This window comes from Lutra lutra, chromosome 9 (genome assembly GCF_902655055.1).
Source record: "Lutra lutra chromosome 9, mLutLut1.2, whole genome shotgun sequence".
In the NCBI taxonomy this organism is placed as follows: Eukaryota; Metazoa; Chordata; class Mammalia; order Carnivora; family Mustelidae; genus Lutra; species Lutra lutra.
The window spans coordinates 116,926,751-116,947,933 of NC_062286.1; the positions used below are offsets into that span (position 1 = coordinate 116,926,751).

Sequence of the window (21,183 nt, forward strand, 5' to 3'; positions counted from 1 at the left end):
TCGGCCTTGTTCTCTTTTGGCCCCGCCCCTTCCCCCGTCCACATCTCCCTAGCCCCGCCTCTCCCTCGCGCTACCACAGCTCCCGCTCGCTGGGGTTCCTAGTGAACCAGGGTCTCTGTGGAGACTCCACGCCTGTTTCACGTTTGCTGCTCACAGTCCCAGGGGTTGGGAATGATGGAAGTTCTTTTCCGCCCCCAACTCTTTCCAGACCCAGCCACTCTGGGATTCGCTCCACAATCTACAACTTCCAGAATCTGGTGAGTCCGGGAGGGCCAGGGAGGAGATGAGGGCTTGCTGACCTCGGGTCTGCAGTCCGCCTGCCCCCATGGCCGTGACTGTCCCCGCCGATAGAATCTGGAGACCTGAATTCCAGGCTTACCTGTGTCACACATTGGCTGCAGGACCCACTATTTTCGCACCACCCTATCAGAGCGTGAGGGTGTATTATACTGCTCTCTTACTCATCTCTGATCGCTCCTCTGGTTTCCTCTTGGGTCTTTTCCATGCCTTGTGTTTAGTTCTTAGCACCTCACAGCCTGGATGTGCTTAGTAAGTTATGGCTGGCTGATAAAACAAGTGATAGCTCACATTTATGGAGCACTTGCCACATGCTTTACTGCCTCTTGGAATTCTCACATCAATCTGTGGAGGTAGGTTTTATAATTAGATCTAGTTTACAGATGTGAAAATTGAGGCTTCGATCTCAGAAGTTACTTGCTCAGTGTCACAGATATCTGTAAGGGGCGACGCTGGGATTTTGACCCATTGGGCTGTGTGACTGATTGTGTTATATCTGGTAGGACTATGTTCCATGGCAGCGGTCCAAGCAGAAAACCAAGTCACCTACTCTGCCTCCCATCCTACAAACCAGAGGCCACCAGAAGAGCAAAACGAAGACTTTGACTAGCGTCCTGCCAGGTGGGCAGAGGCACTTGAAGGTGGACATAGGAACTGGGGACAGGATAGAGTGTACGCCTTTGCCCTTTGGTGACATGAATTATATTAGAGTAGGCTAATTGCTGTTCCAAACAATCCCCAGGTTTCAGGTATTAGTACAGAAGCTTATTTCTCATTTATGTCAAAGTACATTTGCAGATCTGCGGGGATGGAAGTAATCTTTTCCACATGGTCATTCAGGGATCCAGGCTCCTTCAACCTTGTGGCTGTGACAGTTTGGAAGGCCTTGAATTCCTCTGCTAAATACTTATGCATTCAGCTGGTAGAGAGGGATGAGAGAGAGAGAGCAAGAGAGCGAAAATACGGGTAATTTTGTGGGCAATTTTTTTTTTCAGGGCCTAGACTTGAGGTGACACATATCACTCCCACTCCTATTCCAGTGGGCGTAACTAGTCATGTGACCACCCTTAACCGCAAGGGAAGATGGGAAATGTTGCCCTGCTGTGTGTCCAAGAGGAAAAGAGAGGAAAAGAAAACAGGGTTTGGTCCACTTAGGATAATCTCTGCCACATCGTTGTCATGCTATCCAGGGGAGTTCTCAGGCCCTTGACTGAGGCAGACACAGGTTTTCATCTTGACTCTGCCATTTACTATCTTGGAAAAGCCATTCTTCTCTCTGAGCTTTAGTTTTCCTGCTTGTAATATGAGGACCTGACAAGATTGTCACAGGAATTAAATGGAAAGCATTTTTGCTCTCAACCTCATCAGACCCAACATTCCTTTCAATAACAAATACTTTGTAATATTCCTTTAGTATCTGAAATGAACTTCATAGATAATATAACCTACCTATGTATATCATTTAAAAAAATATAATGCCCTAAGGTAAAGTAAACAAAAAGGAAAAGGAAAGTTACTTATAGTTAAGTAACGCATATTTCAGTATGTAAGTGCCCGGGATGAGCTCTGCTGGAAGTTATGTCAAAATAGTCAGAAGCTTACTCACAGATGTGGAGTCATGGTGAACGTAACCATTGCAAACGCAGACTGTCACGAGGTGTTATATCAGGGACTCACATAACTAGAGGGATTTTTTTTTTTTAAGATTTTATTTATTTATTTGACAGAGATCACAAGCAGGCCCAGAGGCAGGCAGAGAGAGAGGGAGAAGCAGGCCTGCCGAGCAGAGAGCCCGATGCGGGGGTCAATCCCAGGACCCTGAGATCATGACCTGAGCCGAAGGCAGAGGCTTTAACCCTCTGAGCCACCCAGGCGCCCCAGAGGGTGTTTCAATGAGGTCATGATTTCCAAAGTGGGGCCCATCTCTTGGTAAAGTTCTGAACAAAACAAAGTACAACCTTCCCTTGATTGTAGCTACTTTCTTGGAAAATTTAGCATTACTGTAAAATCCTGCAAAATATCCTTTCTGTTTATATGTGAAAGAGAGTCAGGTTCCAGGATCAGATCATTATAAATAAGTTTTTTTTTTTTTAAAGATTTCATTTATTTATGACAGACAGAGATCACAAGTAGGCACATAGGCAGGCGGGGGGGTGGGGGAAGCAGGCTCCCTGCTGAGCAGAGAGCTCGATGCGCAGCTTGATCCCAGGACCCCAAGATCATGACCCGAGCTGAAGGCAGAGGCTTAACCCACTGAGCCACTCAGGCGCCCCATAAATAAATTTTTTTTACCTACATCATTATCTGTGAGGGCTTTGGAAAGTCATGCAGGACATAGGAGAATTCTGTGTTCCATGGGGCTATCCTGTTCTGGGGGATATCTAATGTCCCTGACCCTCACCGCCAGATGCCTGTTGGGACCCCCAGTATTTGAGAGAACCACAAATCCTCCATGCTAATGTATCTGAAACACCCCTGTCAAGAGTCTTTGATGTAAAGTGCTGAGCACAAGGCCCGGTGGTAGTGACAGAATTTTTGTCTTTGGCCCTAGACCCTATTCACACAGCATCTACAAGGAAACTCTTTCCTTTCCTTCATGGGGAGGCAGTGAGGTATGTAACAGATACAACCATGGTAAGAACAAGAGCACTTAACATATACCACGACCTTAGATACTGTTCTCAGCACTTGACCTGTATCGCTTTATTTACTCTTCTCAACAACCCTGTGAGGTGGGTACTGTTATTACCACCTCCTCTTAGAGATGAGACCTGGGCAGGTGTGACTTCAGTGGTTACATGGGTAAGAAGGGGCAGAGCCAGGCTGTGACATTTGGCAGTTTGGCTCCAAGAGGCACAAACTTTTTTTTTTTTTTTAAAGATTTTTTTAATTTATTTGACAAACAGAGATCACAAGTAGGCAGAGAGTCAGGCGGGGTTGGGGGGAGCAGGTTCCCTGCTGAGCAGAGAGCTGGATGCAGGGCTCTATTCCAGGACTCTCAGATCGTGACCTGAGCTGAAGGCAGAGGCTTAACCCACTGAGCCAACCAGGTGCCTTTTTTTTTTTTTTAAAGAGTCGGGAGAGAGGCAGAGAGAGCGAGCCTGAGCATGAGCTGTGGGGGAGGGGCAGAGGGAGAGGGAAAAGCAGACTCCCCACTGAGCAGGAAGCTGATCCAGCGCTAGGATCCCAGGACCCTGGAACATGACCTGAGCCAAAGGCAGATGCTTAATTGACTGAGCCACCCAGGTGCCCTGGGAGAGAGAGAATCTTAAGTGGTTTCCACGCCCAGCACGGAGGTTGACAGGGGGCTCCATCTCACAACCCCGAGATCACGACCTGGGCCGAAATCAGGAGTCAGACACTTAACAAATTGAGCCACCCAGACGCTCCTCCAGAATGCACAATCTTTTTATTTTTATTTTATTTTTAATTTTTTTGAGAAAGAGAGCGAGATAGCATGAGGGGTTGGGAGCAAAGGGAGAGGGAGAGAAAGAATCTTAAGCAAGCTCCATGCTCAGCATGGAGCCCGATGCAGGGTCTGATCCCATGACACCGAGACCATGACCTGAGCCAAAATCAAGAGTCAGATGCTCACCCGACTGAGCCACCCACGTGCCCCTCCAGGATGCACAATTTTAACCATGTATTAGTGGGGAGAGTATGGGCGCTGGAGAAACATGGACCTGAGTTGGTATTCCAGTTTCCCTTCTTGCTATCCTATTGAGGTTGCTTCTCACAGCCCCAGTCTGCAAGGATTCCTGCCTTTATACAAGTGAAAGCATCTGTGTAAATTATAATGATGAAAAGAGCTACTGCTTGCTCAGGACCCATGTTGTGTTGTGGAGGCATCATTCTTTCCTTCATTCATTCAGCAGCATCCGTTTGCTGAGCACCCATGTGCCCAGCAATGGGCTGAATGTTGTTGACTAATAGTAAAGGAGACAGATTGGGTTTCTAGCTGAGTAGAGTTCATGGTCCCAACCTCAAACTGTAACTACACAAGAGACAGATTGGGTTTCTAGCTGTGTAGGGTTCATAGTCCCAACCTCAAACTGTAACTACACAAAACTTTAAAAACACTTGAGACAGATGGATAGAAGGAGGTCATCATTTCATTCATTCCTTATGACCTGGGAGATGATCTCATCACCATTTTACAGATGAAGAAACTGAAGCTTAGGTCGGTAACATGTCTTATGCAAAGTCATGGCCTTGAGGGCAGCTTTTGTGTATTAACAAAGGTAAACCAACTGATTTCACCAAGATGGGGTAGCCCCATTCCTTCTTGGTCCTCCCTTTTACAACTAAAAAAAGCCCTGACTGAACACAGAGAATGTAGAGGACTCTGAAGACTGGCCTTCATGCTACATCTCAAGAGGGGACTGTCTGAAGTAGGATCCTGAGTATTATTTAGAACATCAAGGATACAGTAGAAATCACTTGTCATACCAAGAATAAGGAAAATCACAACATGAGTGAGAAAAGACAGACACCAACATCAAGATGAATCAGGTAGAATGATTTGACTGTTTTTATTTGCAGGTGACACGCCCGTCTAGTAGAGAATCTTTAAAAATCTACTAAATTTAAGAGAAACTGGAATTAATAAGTGAGTTCATCAAGGTTGCAGAATACAAGTATATAAAAATCAATCACATTTTGGGGCGCCTGGGTGGCTCAGTGGGTTAAAGCCTCTGCCTTCGGCTCAGGTCATGATCCCAGGGTCCTGGGATCGAGCCCCGCGTCGGGCTCTCTGCTCCGCGGGGAGCCTGCTTCCTCCCCTCTCTCTCTCTGCCTGCCTCTCTGCCTACTTGTGATCTCTCTCTGTGTGTCAAATAAATAAAAATCTTTAAAAAAAATCAATCACATTTTAAAAACTTACTTATTTAGAGAGCGTGAATGCAAGCTGGGGGAGGAGCAGAGGGAGAGGGAGAGAGAGAATCACAAGCAGGCTTCATGCACCCATCATGGAGCCCCATGCTGGGCTTGATCTCATGACTCTGAGATCATGACCTGAGCCAGAACCAAGAGTCAGATGCTTAACCAACTGAGCCACCCGGGTGCCCCAACCACATTTCTATGTACTAACAATGATTAAATTTAAAATTAAAAATGTATCTATAATCTAAAGAAATGAAATATTTTTAAAAGATTTTATTTGTTGGGGTGCCTGGGTGGCTCAGTCGTTACGTGTCTGCCTTTGGCTCAGTGCATGACCCCAGGGTCCTGGGATTGAGCCCCACATCAGACTACCTGCTTGGCGGGAAGCCTGCTTCTATCTCTCTCACTCCCCCTGCTTGTGTTCCTTCTCTCGCTGTGTCTCTGTCAAATAAATAAATAAAATCTTAAAAAAAAAAAAAAGATTTTGTTTTTTTCAAGTAACCTCCACACCCAATGTGGGGCTCAAACTCACAACCCTGAGATCGAGAGTTGTATACTCTGCCGACTGAGCCAGCCAGGTGCCCCAGGAAATGAAATATTTAGATTTAAACTTAAAGCTACTATTCTATGCTGAGAATTACATAATGTTAATGAAAGAAGTCAAAGAAGACCTAAATAAAAGGAGAGACAAACTATGTTTATGATTAGAACATTAAGTATAGTAAAGATGACAGTTCTCCCCAATTTGATTTATATGTTTGATATAATTCCAGTCAAAATCCCAGCATGGTGTTTTGTAAATGGATAGGTTTATTCTAAAATTTATATAGAAAAGCAAGGCCCTGGAATAGATGAACTATTTTGAAAAAGAAGAATAATGTGGGAAGAATCACTTTACCTGATACTAAAGCATATTATTAAAGCCGAAGTATTCAAGATAGCATAATATTGGCAGAGAGATAGACACATAGATCAATGGGGCAGGCTAGAGAAACCAGAAATAGAGCCACACAAGTATGCCCAGCTGATTTGGACAAGGGTGTGAAAACAGGCCAGCAGAGGAAAGGAAAGCCTTTTCCACAAATGGTGCTGGAGCACCATTTTTTAGACATCCACAGGCCAGAAAAAGAACCTTGACTTAAGTTCAAATATAAATGTAAAATGAAATAAAGATTAAACATTAAATGCCAAACTGGAAAACTTTTGGAGGAAAACAAAGGAGAAAATTATATTTGGGCTTCATGGCCCCATGAAGAGCCCTTAGACTTTCTACCAACAGCTTGATCCATAAAATAAAAATGAAATAAATGGATAAGTTGGATGTCATCAAAATTAAACACTTATTCTGTGAAAGACTCTTAAGAGGATGAAAAGACAAGCTACAGACTTGGAGAAAATATTTGCAAATCACCTCTGACAAAGGACTGCTATGCGGAACATATGGAGAACTCTCAAAACTCAACGATTTCTAAGGATTGAATTGAAAAGCAATTCAGTTAGGAAATGGGCAAAAGAGGAGCCACCTGGGTGTCTCAGTTGGTTAAGGGTCCTGCTCTTGATTTGGGCTCAGGTCATGATCTCAGGGTAATGGGATGGAGTCCAGTGTCAGGCTCCATGCTCAGTGGTGGGCTGGCTGGGGATTCTCTCTCTCCCTCTCCCCCTCCCTCCCACTCACTCACTCATGCCTGTTCTCTCTCTGAAATAAATAAATAAATCTTAAAAAAAAAAATAGAAAATGGGCAAACGATATGAAGGGACGTTTCACTGAAGAGGATCTCCAGATGGTAAATAAGCACACGAAAAGATACTCAACATCATTATCCATTAGGGATATGCAAATTAAGCCATAATGTGTTTTCACTACACACCTATCAGAATGGCTAAAATGAAAAATGGTGATAACTCCAAATGCTGGCAAAGAGGAGAAACTGGATCATGCATGCATTGCTGGTGGGAATGTAAAATAGTGTAACTGCTCTGGGAAAAAGTATGACAGTTTTTCTTTTTTTTTCAGAGAGAGAGAGAGAGCGAGCATGAGGGTTGAGGGGAATGGGCGGAGGGAGAGGGAGAGAGAGCATCCAAAACTGACTCTAACACGGGGCCCTGACACGGGGCTTGATCTCATGACTCTGAGATCATGACCTGAGCTAAAATCAGGAGTCAGACACTTAACTGACTGAGCCACCCAGGTGCCACCATATGACAGTTTCTAATGAAACTAACATGCAATTCTCCTCATGCTGCAACACTTGCACTCTTGGGCATCTATTCCAGTGAAATAAAAACTTCTGGCCACACAAAAACTATTGCATGAAAGCTTCGTAGCAGCCTTATTCATAATACTCCCAACTGGAAGCAATCCATACTATGGAATACCATCCATTAATTAAAAGAAAGACCTATTGATACAGTCAATAGCTTGGATGAATCCACAGAATTTTGCTGAGCGAGAAAAACCAATCTCGGAAGTTATATACTCTATGATTCCATGTATACAGCATTCTAGGAATGACAAAATTCCAGAAATGGAGAGTAGATTAGTGATTGCCAGGGGTTCCGGACAAAGATGGGCGGAGCATGGTCAGAGGAGGGAAGAAAATAAACGGCAGCATGAGGGACACTTGGGATAATGGAAATGTTCTATATCTTGTCCGTCTCGATGTCAGTATCATGGTTCTGATATTGTAGTTAGTTTTGCAAAATGCTACCGTTCAGAGACTGGGTTAAAGACACATAGGATTTCTCTGTAGTCTTTCTTTAAAAAAATTTTTTTAAAATTTAAATTCTAGTTAGTTAATGTACAGCGCAATAATGATTTCAGGAATAGAATTCAGTGATTCAACTCTGTATTATTTCTTAAAACTGCATGTACTTGAACTTATCCCAAAATAATAAGTTTAATTAAAAAAAAGATAAATCAGGGGCTCCTGGATGGCTCAGTGGGCTAAAGCCTCTGCCTTCGGCTCAGGTCATGATCCCATGGTCCTGGGATTGAGCCCCACATCGGGCTCTCTGCTCAGCAGGGGGCCTGCTTCCTCCTCTCTCTCTCTGCCTGCCTCTCTGCCTACCTGTGATCTCTGTCAAATAAATAAATAAAATCTTAAAAAAAAAAAGATAAATCAGGGTTACTACCACTAATGAAAATAGTCATTATTAAAGCTACAAATCTCCCTAAGAATTCAAGTTCAACTTAATAATCTTATAATTTTTATGAACACTTCTAAGGGGGATTTTGGAACTTCGTTAATTAGGTTCCCCCAATCCTCTTAAGCCACATTTTAAAATTTAATATATTCATTTTTCATTTTCAAATAGTTCACTTGTCTGATTAACAAAGACCATTGAGCATTTGATAATTCTCGTAATCTAATAAATAAACATCAAGACATGGGTAATCTATGTTCTCTTAAAACTTTTGGTAACCTATACACATTTAATAAAAATGTCTTAAACCTTAAAACAAATCTAAATCAAAATCTCATTTAAATTAGAACCACAAGATTATTCTATTAATCATTCCGTATTTTAAACAATGCAATTAAATACCCGACATATACAGATAATTCACAACTGTAACAAAAGATTATTTTAATTTGCTTCATCACTTCAATAGTTAATAGTAAAATTTTCCAGGGTTTGCTGTATTGATTCATTAGAGAAATCATATTTTCTGAGAAGTACTGTGTTGCCCTTGGAGGGAGGTATTTTGGTGGGCATCGAGAATGTGGCCTCAGCATTCAAGATGATTTGGGTGACTTGTCTCAGGCTGATGCCTGAGAGGAATCGGGGGTTCTGAGAACATGCCCCCCAATGCCTTATGCTGATCGGAACTATTTCTATACGATCTTTATCTGGCGGGACCACGGGTTTTATAGGTGTTTCAGTCAGGTGGGAATTTTGCACAGCTCTTGTACCTTTGTGAGGGGCTGTGGTCCTGATGCCAAGCCTCAGGTCATCAGTAATGACAGCGACAGCTAGGAATGCATATTCCTCACTGAGTCTGTGTTGGGCACTATTCCGAACATTTGAAGGTATAGTGACATCTTATTTAATCTTCGGGACAGCCCTATGAGACAGGTGTGATGATGACTCCTGTTTTATAGGTGGGAAACACTGAGGGACAGAGAGGTCAGGCTACCCACCCAAGCTCACATGGCCAGTAGAAAGTGGAGCTTGCATTGGAACCCAGGCTGTCTGGCTCATTAGTTCTTGCCCTTAACCCCTGCTGCATCTGACCTTGCTACCTGCCAGGTTGGTGGGAGAGACTGTGGGCACCTAGCCAGCTTCTGTTGCTTCCCCTCTCCTCCCCTCTGTCCATCCCCATAGTCATGTGGAAGTCCCCTGTGCAGAGTGGGGTCTGGGAGCTGATTGACAGATGTGAGTCCCATGCTCTGCCTCACTGTCACATATTAAAAGGTCAAGAGTGGGCGGGGCTGGTGCCCAGGGCCATCTCCTAGATGGTGCCTTCCCTGGGACTCGCCCCCAGGCCTTCCTGTACCCTCACTCCGTCTCTGCTCTTTCCCATGCCCTAGGGTTGCATTCCAAGCCCACCACGTCTATGACAAGCCAGCTGAGGAATCCACAAGAAAAGCACAGAGGGAGGTTGGATTCCGGGAAGACACAGAAGAAAATGCGGCTTTTGAGGGTATGAGCAGCCTCCCCATAGGCATTGGAGCCCGTGGTAGGGACAGAGGGTCAGGGGGAAGGTGATTGCAAACACGCACAGGCCATTTTGCGGTGCCCATTTTGCGGTGCCGCACTTGACTCATTTCCTTTTCAGCAGTGCCATGGGCATGCTTATCATCACCCCCATTTTACAGATGGGAAACTGAGGTGCAGGGAGATCCCGGACTCGTACCAGGCCGCATGGCTAGAAAAATGGCAGTACCACGGATCAAAGCCGGTTAAGCAAGGTGTTTGGCTTTGTGTTGAAGACTAGGAAGATGATCAGAATTGCTCTTCTGTTTCGCTGCATTAGGAACACAGTCTGGTGGCTTGCTCGTTTAAAAATTTCCAGTAAATTAGCCTTTCATGGAATACAGCGCAGCTCAGCACAGCTCAGAAGCTCACTATTACATTTTTCCCATCATCTGATACATCTTGAGATAATTAGTGTTCTCACCATCTATTGCTTTTTTATGGCTTCTGAACAATGTTTTAAAGTATTTGAAATGACTAAAAGGAGGAGTCTTTTGTGTCCTTAGCAGAAAGTAGAATACTAAATACTATAAATGCTACAAAATACTGGCAAAGAATTCGTACTTTCTTCAAGAAAGTTTTTAAGAGCTCAGTGAACAATGACTACTATATAAAGAAATAGGGAAGAATATCTTTGCTTTGAAACCTTTTCTTCCCTTTAACCTTTAATTTTGCAGAATGGTTCAGAGGCAGCCCAGTGTTCTTAAAGGAGGAAGTCCTATTTCTGGTGTTATTTTTATCCTGACTTTAGAACTTGGACAATTTGGCTCTGAAGCCTGGGCTCCCAACCAGTTCCTAATGTTGTCTCTTGTGATTATTCATTCATTTAATTGATTTATTGAATGTCTACTATGTGCCAGGCCCTGGCACATAGTATCTAAGTGCGGAGATTCACCAGTGATATGGCCTCTGACCTTAGGGAGCTCACATTCGACTTTGAGAGACAGACAATAAACAAGACAAATAAGTATATAACATGTGCCACGAAATGAAGAATGTAAAGCAATGTAGAGCAATGAAGTATAAAGGTAAGGTCAGGAAGAGTGGCCATGACCATCTGAGACAGAGTGGTCAGAAAGGCTGCTTAAATGGTGACATCTGAGGAAAGAATGTTCCAGACATAGGAACCGCAAGTGCAAAGGTCCTGAGGTTGATGTGGCTAGAGCAGGCGATGAAGGAAACCCGGTGGGTGTGAGGGTATGGGTGATGACTTATTTGCAACTCTGTAGTCCATGATTAGGCTTTGTGTTTCTATGCTGAGCAAGACAGAAAGACCCTGGAGGATTCTGAGTAGAGCAGAGACATGATATGACCTAAGTTTTCACAGGAGTCCTTGGGCTGCTGCTGCTGCTGTGTGGAAAATGGACCATGGAGACAAGAGGGAAACAAGAAGGGAGCAGAAATTACTCTGTTGATTTGCTCTCAGAAACGGAACAGGATCCTGACTCTGCCCCTCAATCTCCAGACAGTTTTAATTTGTTCAATCTACAACTCTTGAGAGAGTGCCTCCTATATGCCGGGCACCATGCCAGGTATTGGGGACACAGCTGTGAACATGGCACTCAGAATCTGTGTGCTTATGGAGCTTACACTGTAATGGGGAGACATATAATAAATGAATTTAAAAAACCCAAAGAATAGTTTATAGTCATCAGTTTATTCAGCCCACACTTAGGGAGCTCCAGGCACCATCCTATGTGCTGTGTCCTACAGCTGTGATGGAACAGCCAGTTACCAGCCCCCCGCCCGCACCCTCCCGGCTGTGCCTTTTGAGTGGGAGAGACAGTTACAAAATAAGAAAAATAAGAAAATAAGATAATAAGAAAAACATATAATCCCAACTGGGGTTAAGGGGCAGGAAGGAAACAAAGTAGGGTTTCTGCACTAAATCTTGTGCTCAGGGATGATCCATTTCTAGAGCAGAGGTCATTAATTATATAGCTTCTCCAAATCCCCTGGGAATGGGGTCTGTGCTAAGGATACACATTCATTTTCTTTTCTTTCTTTCTTTTTTTTTTTTATTTTAAGATTTTATTTATTTATTTGACAGACACAGTGAGAGAGGGAACACAAGCAGGGGGGAGTGGGAGAGGGAGAAACAGGCTTCCTATGGAGCAGGGAGCCTGATGGGGGGGCTCCATCCCAGGACCCCAGCGTCATGACCTGAGCTAAAGGCAGACGCTTAATGACTGAGCCACCCAGGCACACCAACGATACTCATTCCTAATGCCAGTCCCCGCGATGTCTGCTGGGTGGGCTTCTGTGAAACGGGGCTGAGATTGGTGCCAAGTGAGGTCGTGCGTGTGACCTGCTGAGCAGAGTGTCATGCCCATCCATAATAAACAGTCTGTATGTTTGCAGGGTTACTCATTATTATATGAGGAATGCGGGAGTTGGGGGCCAGGAAAGGGTAGCTTCTCATGAAGGACAGAGAAACAAGGAAGAACAGGAATAAGACAGAGAGTGCAAAGGTGCAGCAGACCTGGAGACCTAGAGCCTGTGGGCATGGTTATCAGCTCCACCTCCTGTGACACCCTGAGGGTGCCAGGCGCAGCCACTCGGTGTCTTGACTGTGAACATTATCTCATTTGTTTTTCCCAGCAGCACTCCAAAGTGAGTGCTAGTTTCCTAACCTTTAGAATGAGTACAGCAGGGACGCCTGGGTGGCTCAGTGGGTTAATAAGCACCTGCCTTCAGCTCAGCTCATGATTTCAAGGTCCTGGGATTGAGTCCTGCTCTGGCCCCTTGCTCAGCGGGGAGCCTGCTTCTCTCTCTGCCTGTTGCTCTCCCTACCTTTGCGTGCTCTCTCTCTATAAATACACTCTTTAAAAAAAAAAAAATAGAATGAGGATAGCAGGGTTCTGGGGGGTGGTTAACTCTTTTGCCCATGTTCCCTGAGGGAGTAAGTGGCAGAATTGGTATTTGAACTGAGTGGGTCCAGGCCTAACATCCAAATCTGCGTACACTACAAGGCTCAACCATGCCTTGCGCTTTGAGGCTGCTCACTTCCTTCTCTTGGTGTGGTGGCGAGCCAGACATCGGGAGTCAAGAGTCTGGCTTCCCAGTTCTGGTGCCATGACCTTCTGGCTGTGTGACTTTAGGCAAGTCACTTAACCTATCTGAGCCTCCTTTTATCAGTAAAAGAAGAGTCAGTAAACAGGGCCTTTGAATGAACCAATATCACCTTCTGAGTGCCCAGTGAAGCCCAGTGCCCAACACATAGTTGTTATTATTGTAGCTTTTGTGTACCTGCTGGAGGTGATCTCAGCAAACCCCTCAGGCTTTCAGCGCCTCCTTGTTTCTGCGGGGAAATGTGGGCAATGAGAGAGTGAGTACTCATTTAGCTCAGCCGTCTGATGAACATCGGTAGCGACTATCATCCACTTGGCTTCCCCGCTTTTCCAGACCTGGCCCATCACTTCCGCCCCTTTCTTACCTACCTGAGGTGTTTTTGATTTTTATTACTACTGTTACTACTATATTTTATTGATTCTAAGAAGCCATTGGTAATAAGGTGCAGCTTTATCTTATTTCCCACGAACAAATTTTGTCAGATCGTGACATGCCACTCCTTGTAAGAGGCGTCCACCTCTGAGATGTAAAAATCAGGGAAAATGGGCGTTTCAGAATGGATGAAAGAGTTGGTGGGGGGGCGGACTTTGTCCCACAGACAATGGGGCCGCATTTACCAGTCGAGACCACAAGGGGGCGGGCGTGCGGCGGGAGGGAAGTGGTCCCTAGGCTCCGGGAGGCTCCGGCCGCCACGCGCAGCACCGCCTCCCATCCTTGCCCTCCCCTCCGCCTGCAGGCGTTGCTCAGGAACAGGCAAACCACGCTGCAGGAGCTCTCCAGCCATGAGGTCTTTCTCACCAAGCTCAACCTGGAGCTGATCAAGGACATCCAGGACATGGAAGACAGCTCGGCCCTGAAAGTGCGCACGATGCTGCAGGAGCAGGACATCCTCCAGGTGAGGTCCCACCCCCACCTTCCCCAGCCTTGGCCTCAGCCCCCTGCACCTCGTCCTGCCCGCGGCGCCGCCCCCTTGGGCCCTCGGGCGCCCTCTCCTGGCCTCTCCTGGAGGCCAAGCTGCACAAGCTGCTTCCTTCCTCTGGAAAATGAATCTCTCCCACTCTTCGCCCCACCTAGCTGGGGTTTGGAACCAGACCAAGATGGGGGTTCTCATTCCAACGCTAGCATTTATTAGCTGGGAGACTTCGAGTTAACCTCTGAGCTCTGTAAAATAGAGCACAAAGCACCTACCCTAAAGGGAGTGTTGTACTTGGCACACAACAGGTGTAGCTACGCCGACCACTCCCATCCCTACTCACACAGAGTTGTACATATCCATATAATCCTTACCACAACCCCGTGGGGTGGGCATTATTATCTTTATTTTACATAGGAAAAAATGGAAACAGAGGGGTCGGGTGATTTACTCAAGGTCACCTTCAAGCTCACTCACCTAGCAAGGGTCGGCACTTGACTTGAACACAGCACATCTGGCACCAGGATCTGGCTTCCTTCCTGCGAGCTGTGATTGTCACCCTCAGCCATTGGTGGTGCTTATGGTCTGGGCCAGGGGAGCAACTTTTACGAGAACCCGGGTGGCATCCTCTGCCTCCTCTGGGAGAGGCTTGGGAAAGCTGCTGGAGGAGAGTGCAAAGTTCACAGGGGACCCAGGAGCTTGGGCTGGAGGAGAGGTGGAGGAAATGGTCTCATGGAGCAGTAATGCCCTCTGGCTGCGGTCTGCCCAGGGAGAAGAGGGACTGAGCTCACCAGAGCCTGGGAGATGAAGAGAAAACTCGGTGTTGGGGACTTAGTTTGCTCAGGTGGCCTTACCAAAGCACCAGAGACCAGGTGGCTTACACAGAGAAATTTCTCATAGTTCTGGATGCCATAAGTCCAAGATCAAGGCACTGGCAAGTCCGAGATCAATGTCCAGTGAGGAGGCCTCTGTCCTTGGGGATACAGATAGCTGCCTTCTCTTTGGGTCCTCACGTGGCCTTTTCTCTGTGCTCACATGGAGAGGCTCTGGAGTCTCTTCCTCTTTTTATAAGTACACTGCTCTTATTGGATTCTGCACCCTTTAGACCTCATTTAACCTTTTACCTCCTTAAAGGCCCTGTCTGCACACACAGCCCTATTGGGGGTTAGGGCTTCAACATATGAGTTTGAGGGGTACACAGTTCAGTCTATCACACAGGCCAAGGACTGCAGAGTCATTCAGCCCAAGGGAACTTAGAATATTCTCCAAATTTAGATAAAGTCATTGTTGATCTTCTGGCATTGATCCCATTAGTATATTTTTTTGTTCATCCTGAGTGCTCCCTGTGGGCTCTTGGGAAACAGGGATCAGTGGGACACGTTGTCTACATCAAGCTGTCATTCTAGTGGGGTCCAGGCAGTTAGAAAGCCATTTGTGTACTGTCGTGGGGACAGGGGTTCTGGGGAGCTGAGAGGGGCCTCTCACCCAGACATGGGAGGTCAGGAAGGCTTCCTGAAGAAGGTGATGCTTATGTTGAAACCTGCAGAAGTAGGTGTTACCTGGTAGAGAGCAAGAAAGTGTTCCAGGCAGAGGAACTGGGTGCAGAAGGCCTGTGGAGAGAGGGGGCATGGCCAACTCAAGGGGCCACATGTTGGCCTAGGCCAGTGCAGGCAGGGCCTTGTCAGCCAAGGTTAGGAGTTCAGACCGTATTTATAGGGCAGAGGGGAGCCCCTGGAGGGTTTTAAATAGGAGAGGGATGAGGTCAGCTTTTAAAAATTTTTTTTTTTTAATTTTTAAAGAAAGATCATCCTGACTGCGGCATGGAGCAAAGATCAGAGGAGGACCAGTTAGGGGTAGCTGTGGTACTATTTGAGGCAGGAGATGAAGAGAACTTGAATAAGACAGTGGCAGTGGGGGTGGAGAGAAGGACATGGTTGTGAGGGCTGTTGGGGGTTAAATCCATTGCGCTTGGTGACATTTTGAAGGAGGACGGAGCGGGGACCGCTGCGTGGGTTTGGGCCGGTGCCTGGGTGTGCGGTAGAGCCCCCCGGCTGGGGTGGATGGTAGGAGAGGGCCCAGTTTGGAGGGGCTGGGCTGGCCTCCGATCAGGTTGCTGGATCTGGGACTAGGTTTGGATCTGGGGACTCCCTGGAGGAAATGCCAAGTCCCCTGAGGGGGGACCAGGCTTCAGTAGCGCCAGAAGAGGTGGTGGGGCGAGCTGACCCCGCCACTCCCACAGACTATCGTGGACATCTTGGAGTACTCGAACAAGAAGAAGCTGCAGCAGCTCAAGTGTGAACTTAAGGAGTGGGAGGAGAAGGAGGAGTCCAAGATGAAGTGTAAGTATCCCTGGCATGAATTCCTTGATCCTCTCCCTGGCTTTGGGGAGGTCAGCAGGGCCTTCATCTTGCACCTACCTTTTGGAAGACAGTAGGCCCAGCATCCCCCCTCTTAGGCACATGGAATTGCTAAGATGCAGAGCTAACAGCTTACTTCTGGAGCATTGAGCCCTGAGCACTTCAGGCCCCCCAATGGTTCGTATGTACGGGCACACTCTCAGTCATGGCAACTACCCGTGAGGCACGGACTGTTTGCCCATTTTACAGATGAGAAAGCTGAAGCTAAAAGAAGTACGGTAGCATGCCGTAGATCATAACAGCTGCGAGCCAGGATCCAGCCCCAGCCTGCCACTGCTTCCTGCCATCTCTCTGGGAGTCAGTGGCACAGCCAGGTCCCAGGTCTCTGGCTTCCATAGTGCTGACCTTGAGCTTGAGCTTGTGCTTTCTTTCTGGAGCAGATTGGGAGCCCTCTGGCGAGGGTGGTGTGTCAGCCAACCTCAGACCCTGGGGCCACCCCCTTGGAGGGCATCAGTACAGACATGGTCTGTTTTTTTTTTAAAGATTTTATTTACTTATTTGACAGTCAGAGATCACAAGTAGGCAGAGAGGCAGGCAGAGAGAGGGGAAGGGAAGCAGGCTCCCCACTGGGCAGAGAGCCCAATGTGGGGCTCGGTCCCAGGACCCTGGGATCATGACCTGAGCCGAAGGCAGAGGCTTTAACCCACTGAGCCACCCAGATGCCCCCAGACATGGTCTTAATGGTCATTTCACGGGAGTCAGTGTCACCCTATCTCCCTGGGCTTGTTGTGGGGGAAGCTTGTGCAGGAGGAGACGGAGGTCCAAGGAGGGACAGTCTTGGCGAGTGCCACAGAGTAAGTCAGCGGCAGAACTGGGACTTACCTAGGGATCTTGCCCCAGTTTAGTTCTCTTTCCTACCCAGTGTTGCCTCTTCTCCTTCGGGGGTAAAAGACTCTAGGGACTTAGCCTTGTGGGAGCTTGCTTCCACCAGACCCCAGTCCATTGGCCAAGGAGAGCTTTGCCTCCTGGATCTCCTGGGAGGGGTCCTTGAGAGACGCTTTTGCCTCCTGTCCCTCCTGCCCTCTGCAGCCCTGGTGCAGCAGGTAGAGCAGCTGAATGCCAAGATTGAGAAGACCTACAAGGAAGTGAGCTTCCTGAGCACGTACATGGACCATGAGTATCCTGTCAAGTCGGTCCAGATCGCCAGCCTTGTGCGTCAACTGCAGCAGATAAAGGACAACCAGCAGGTAGGGGAGCCCCTGGCCCCGCCCTGCCGGACCACACTGGAGGCAGGGCCGTGGCCCACACCTTCCCGCTGGCCCCTAGGATGAGCTGGATGACCTTGGTGAGATGCGCAGAATGGTCCTGCAGTCTTTGTCTAATCAGATTCGGAAGAAGAAGAAAAAGCTTCTGCAAGCTCTGGTGGTGGTGAGTGGCCAGCCGTGGCGGTGGCTGTGTAGGTCCTGCCCCAGCCCTGCTTCCTTTCCTGTCCTCTGCCTCCAGGCTCCCTGCATTCGCCCCCACCCCCAACTGGAATCTACCAGGTCCTGCTGCCCCGGAAGAGGCACCTGGGGGCTAGACCTCCTCTCCCTCCACAGAAAAGCCAGCAGCCCCATCAGGAAGCTCTTCTGCAGAAGACCCGGGACAACCAGGACATGCTGAAGTACATGGACAAGTTCCGAGAAGTGAGTGGGCACGGAAGGGGATGACCCCTCTGCGAGGGAGCAGAAGGGTGAGTGGGCCCCAGGACTTCTGCGAGTCAGGCTTGTCCTGATCTGGTGCTCAGGAGGCCTCTGGCTCCGGTGTCAGCCTCTCGCCCAGCTAGCACCATTGCTGTCCCTTGTCATTCCTCTGACAAGGAGGTTAGTGCAGGCCCAGGCCTTGCCTCACTAACCAGCATCACCGGCGATGACCCACTAGCAACATCACCAAGCATCCTGTGCTCACCCATCATTTTACTGTCATAACCCCCTCCTATCTTCACCACTTAATTCTCGCCACTGACCATCACTCATTAGCCATGTTAATGAACTTCACCATCACTGCCCCTCACCCCACATTCATTTTCATTATCATCCTCCATCTGCTGTCAGCATGAGTGGTCTTCATCGTATCTGCCAGCCCCCATTCGTTCTCATCACTGGGTACTGCCCCCCTCCCCCACCTTTGCCACCTATCTCCATGCTCCATGACCTCCGCGCCACATTCAGGACCATCAGACATTGGCCCTTACTTGCGAGCTGCCCTCCGGAGTCTAGGAGGCCCCTGTGGCCAAGCATGCAATTTCCCTAGATGGTCTTCCTCCTCATTTGGGTGGCCCCATTCTTCCTTCTGTTGGGGGACGCCGGGCTCCTCACTCTCCCCTGCTGTGCTTCTCCCCTCAGTTTATCAACCAGTTTGAGGAGGAAATACCCATACTGAAGGCCGAGGTGGAGCAGCTCCAGGTGCAGGTCCAGGAGCCCCGAGAGATCGTATTTGCAGATGTTCTGCTTCGGAGACCCAAGTACGGGATCTTTTTTTTGCAGCTGCTGCTTAAGCCCACCATGCTCGGCCCTCGAAGAGGCTCTCTGTCCCCAGGAAAGGCAGTCTGGTGGAGAAGGCAGACCCCTGTGATAGAGGGTGCAGGGCGACCCAGATCTCCTTGGCTTTGCTGCTAACCACGCAGATGTGACCTTTCCCATCTCTAGGCCTTCGTGTCTCATTTGTACACAGGAAGCTGGGTTACATAAGCTTTGTGGACTCTTCAGGTTCTCAGATTCCATGTTTCCTCCAAGTGGGTGTGCCCCTAAGCTCCCAGGGTGTTCAGGAAGGTGGAGTTGAGTAGGGTGTTTGGTTCCAGGGAAGACGGGCCACTCTGTGAGGAGAGAAGGATGTCCTCTCCACCTGGCAGACTCCCGGGCCCCAGAGGAAGAACTTCCTTCCTTCCAAAGCCAGTTCTCTGCCCACCTTTCTTGGGTCAGGCCCTTTGTGGCAGAGCCTGGGGATCCCATGAGGCCAGGCCTCATGTGATTGTTCACAGGACCTGGGGCACCTCGTGCAGAGCCCTCAGGTCGACGATTGAACTCAGAAGACTGATACCGGCTACAGATGGAGATTTCGGCATTGTCAGTATAAAGATGCTTTTTCTTTTTTGCCATTATTTTGGGAAATTTCAAATATGCAGACAGTAGAGAGAATGTTCTGGTGAACACTCAGTTGCCCGTGTAGATTAGGAGTTGTTCTATTTTTGTCATATGGGTTCATCTTCATTCCTTCGCTTTTTCTCGTGAAATACCGTCAATTACAGACATCCTGACATTTTGTGCCTGAATAGCTAGCTCAGTGTGGGTCAGGAGAGTATGGAAGCCACGAGAATGGATGAGAGAATTGGGACGAGGTTGGGGACAGGATGTAATTGTCTGGCCCCCTAAATGTGCTGGTCCCTGTGATGGAGGCTATTCTCACTCCTTGTATGGAAAGAAGGACACCTGTCAGTGACGGAGTTTTGTCCACCTGCCAAAGATCGAGGTTGGAATTATTCCCCCCGTTTGAGCAATGAGGAAACTGAGGCCGCTCTGGGCTTGGGCATATAGTGAGTGCTTGTCACATACATGCCAACTGAAGGAGTGGGGCTCTGGGGGAAGTCGGAAGCTCAAGATGACACACAGCCAGGTGTCCAAGCCGGCCATTCTGACCACAAAGAGAGTGCTGGGCGTGAGAGGCCGCGCATTTCAGAGCCTGCTCCCTCTTGACCCCAGACCTCTGGAGGGGAACATTCATTATGCCAGACCCACTCCTCTTTATTTTTGGTGTGTGCACACATCTCCACGTGCTCACATGGGCTGCACAGTCACTGGTGTTTTGGGATGGGGCTCCCCAACTGAGTACCAGTGTTCCGAAGAGCTGGGTGCCCCCAAGGGTGTGCTCTCCCACTCTTCAACTCTGGCGCCCCTGCCTGACCTCCCATACCCTCTTTGTTCTTCCCTACCAGGTGCACCCCAGACATGGACGTCATCCTCAACATCCCCGTGGAAGAGCTGCTGCCCTTCTAGATGCCGGGTCCAGGGGCCAGCCTTTCCTCCCTGCTCTTTTTCCTATACCTGGAGCCTTGACTTATCTTCTTCTCTGAGCGCATGCCCACTTTCAGAGCCTGGTCTCCTCTTCCTCCCTTCCTTCCTTCCCCGCCTCCCTTTCTCTCACTTTTCCTTCCTTCTTTCCTTCCATCCTTCCTTTCTTCCTTCCTCCCTCCCCGTCTCCCTCCACCTTTCCTCTTTTCTTTCTGGTTGGCGCTGCTGCTTGGGCCAGGTGGGTACTCCCAGTCAAGTCTGCCATTCCTTTTTACCAATAAAGCTGGATTTGCATTTGCTCTTTTGCTTGGAGATTTCCAGCTAGGCCTTGAGTAGATGTGGTAGGAATGGACTATGGTCTTAAGATAAGGGGTGGTTAGGGTGCCTGAGTGGCTCAGTCGCTTAAGCGTCTACCGTCGGCTTGGGTCATGTTCCCAGGGTCCTGGGATTGAGTCTCTGCATCGGGCTTTCTGCTCGGTGGGCAGCCTGCTTCTCCCTCTGCCTCTCTCTCTCTGTGTCTCTCATGAATAAATAAAATCTTAAAAAAAAAAAAAGATAAGGGGTGGCTAACTGCGCCGATTGTGTCTGGGGCACAGGACTTCTCGAGAAGAGCCCAGTGAGCCCCTCTCTGAACTGGCTCTGGGCTGTGCTGTCCCTGGTGCGATGGAAGCCTAGCTTCCCTCCTAATTTGTGCTCAGACCTGTTGAGGCCAGTGCCAGGGCAGAGGGGAGACTCCCCAAGTTGGTGCCCCTGGGAACTTGCCGGGTTTTCCTCGCTGATGGCCATCTCTCTTCTGGTCCAGCTGTCTGTCCCGTGCCTGCACCCCAGCCGTGCGTGGATGTGAACACACGCTCGTACTCAGGTGGAGTTAGGTGCAGCCCCCCACTCTGTGCTGACTTGGAGCTGTGCTGCCTGGCTC

At 48.2% G+C, this 21,183-nt stretch overlaps 1 protein-coding gene across 4 annotated transcripts in view; it reads left to right on the forward strand.

The window, feature by feature from the left end:
- Window positions 1-20,563, forward strand: part of C9H20orf96 (chromosome 9 C20orf96 homolog) — a 37,652-nt gene extending 17,089 nt beyond the window's left edge. Inside the window, exons 2-11 of one of the 4 annotated variants that reach the window (XM_047746192.1) lie at window positions 209-257; window positions 801-918; window positions 9,711-9,823; window positions 13,685-13,843; window positions 16,101-16,200; window positions 17,308-17,465; window positions 17,545-17,646; window positions 17,817-17,903; window positions 18,603-18,721; window positions 20,189-20,376. In XM_047746192.1, the coding sequence (XP_047602148.1) occupies window positions 209-257; window positions 801-918; window positions 9,711-9,823; window positions 13,685-13,843; window positions 16,101-16,200; window positions 17,308-17,465; window positions 17,545-17,646; window positions 17,817-17,903; window positions 18,603-18,721; window positions 20,189-20,249 (1,066 nt within the window). In that variant the 3' untranslated portion in view covers window positions 20,250-20,376. Of the gene's footprint in view, window positions 1-156; window positions 258-800; window positions 919-9,710; window positions 9,824-13,684; window positions 13,844-16,100; window positions 16,201-17,307; window positions 17,466-17,544; window positions 17,647-17,816; window positions 17,904-18,602; window positions 18,722-20,188 lie in introns of those variants that run through there. The other 3 variants (XM_047746193.1, XM_047746194.1, XM_047746195.1) reach the window with 3 other exon arrangements.
- Window positions 20,564-21,183: the final 620 nt, after the last annotated feature.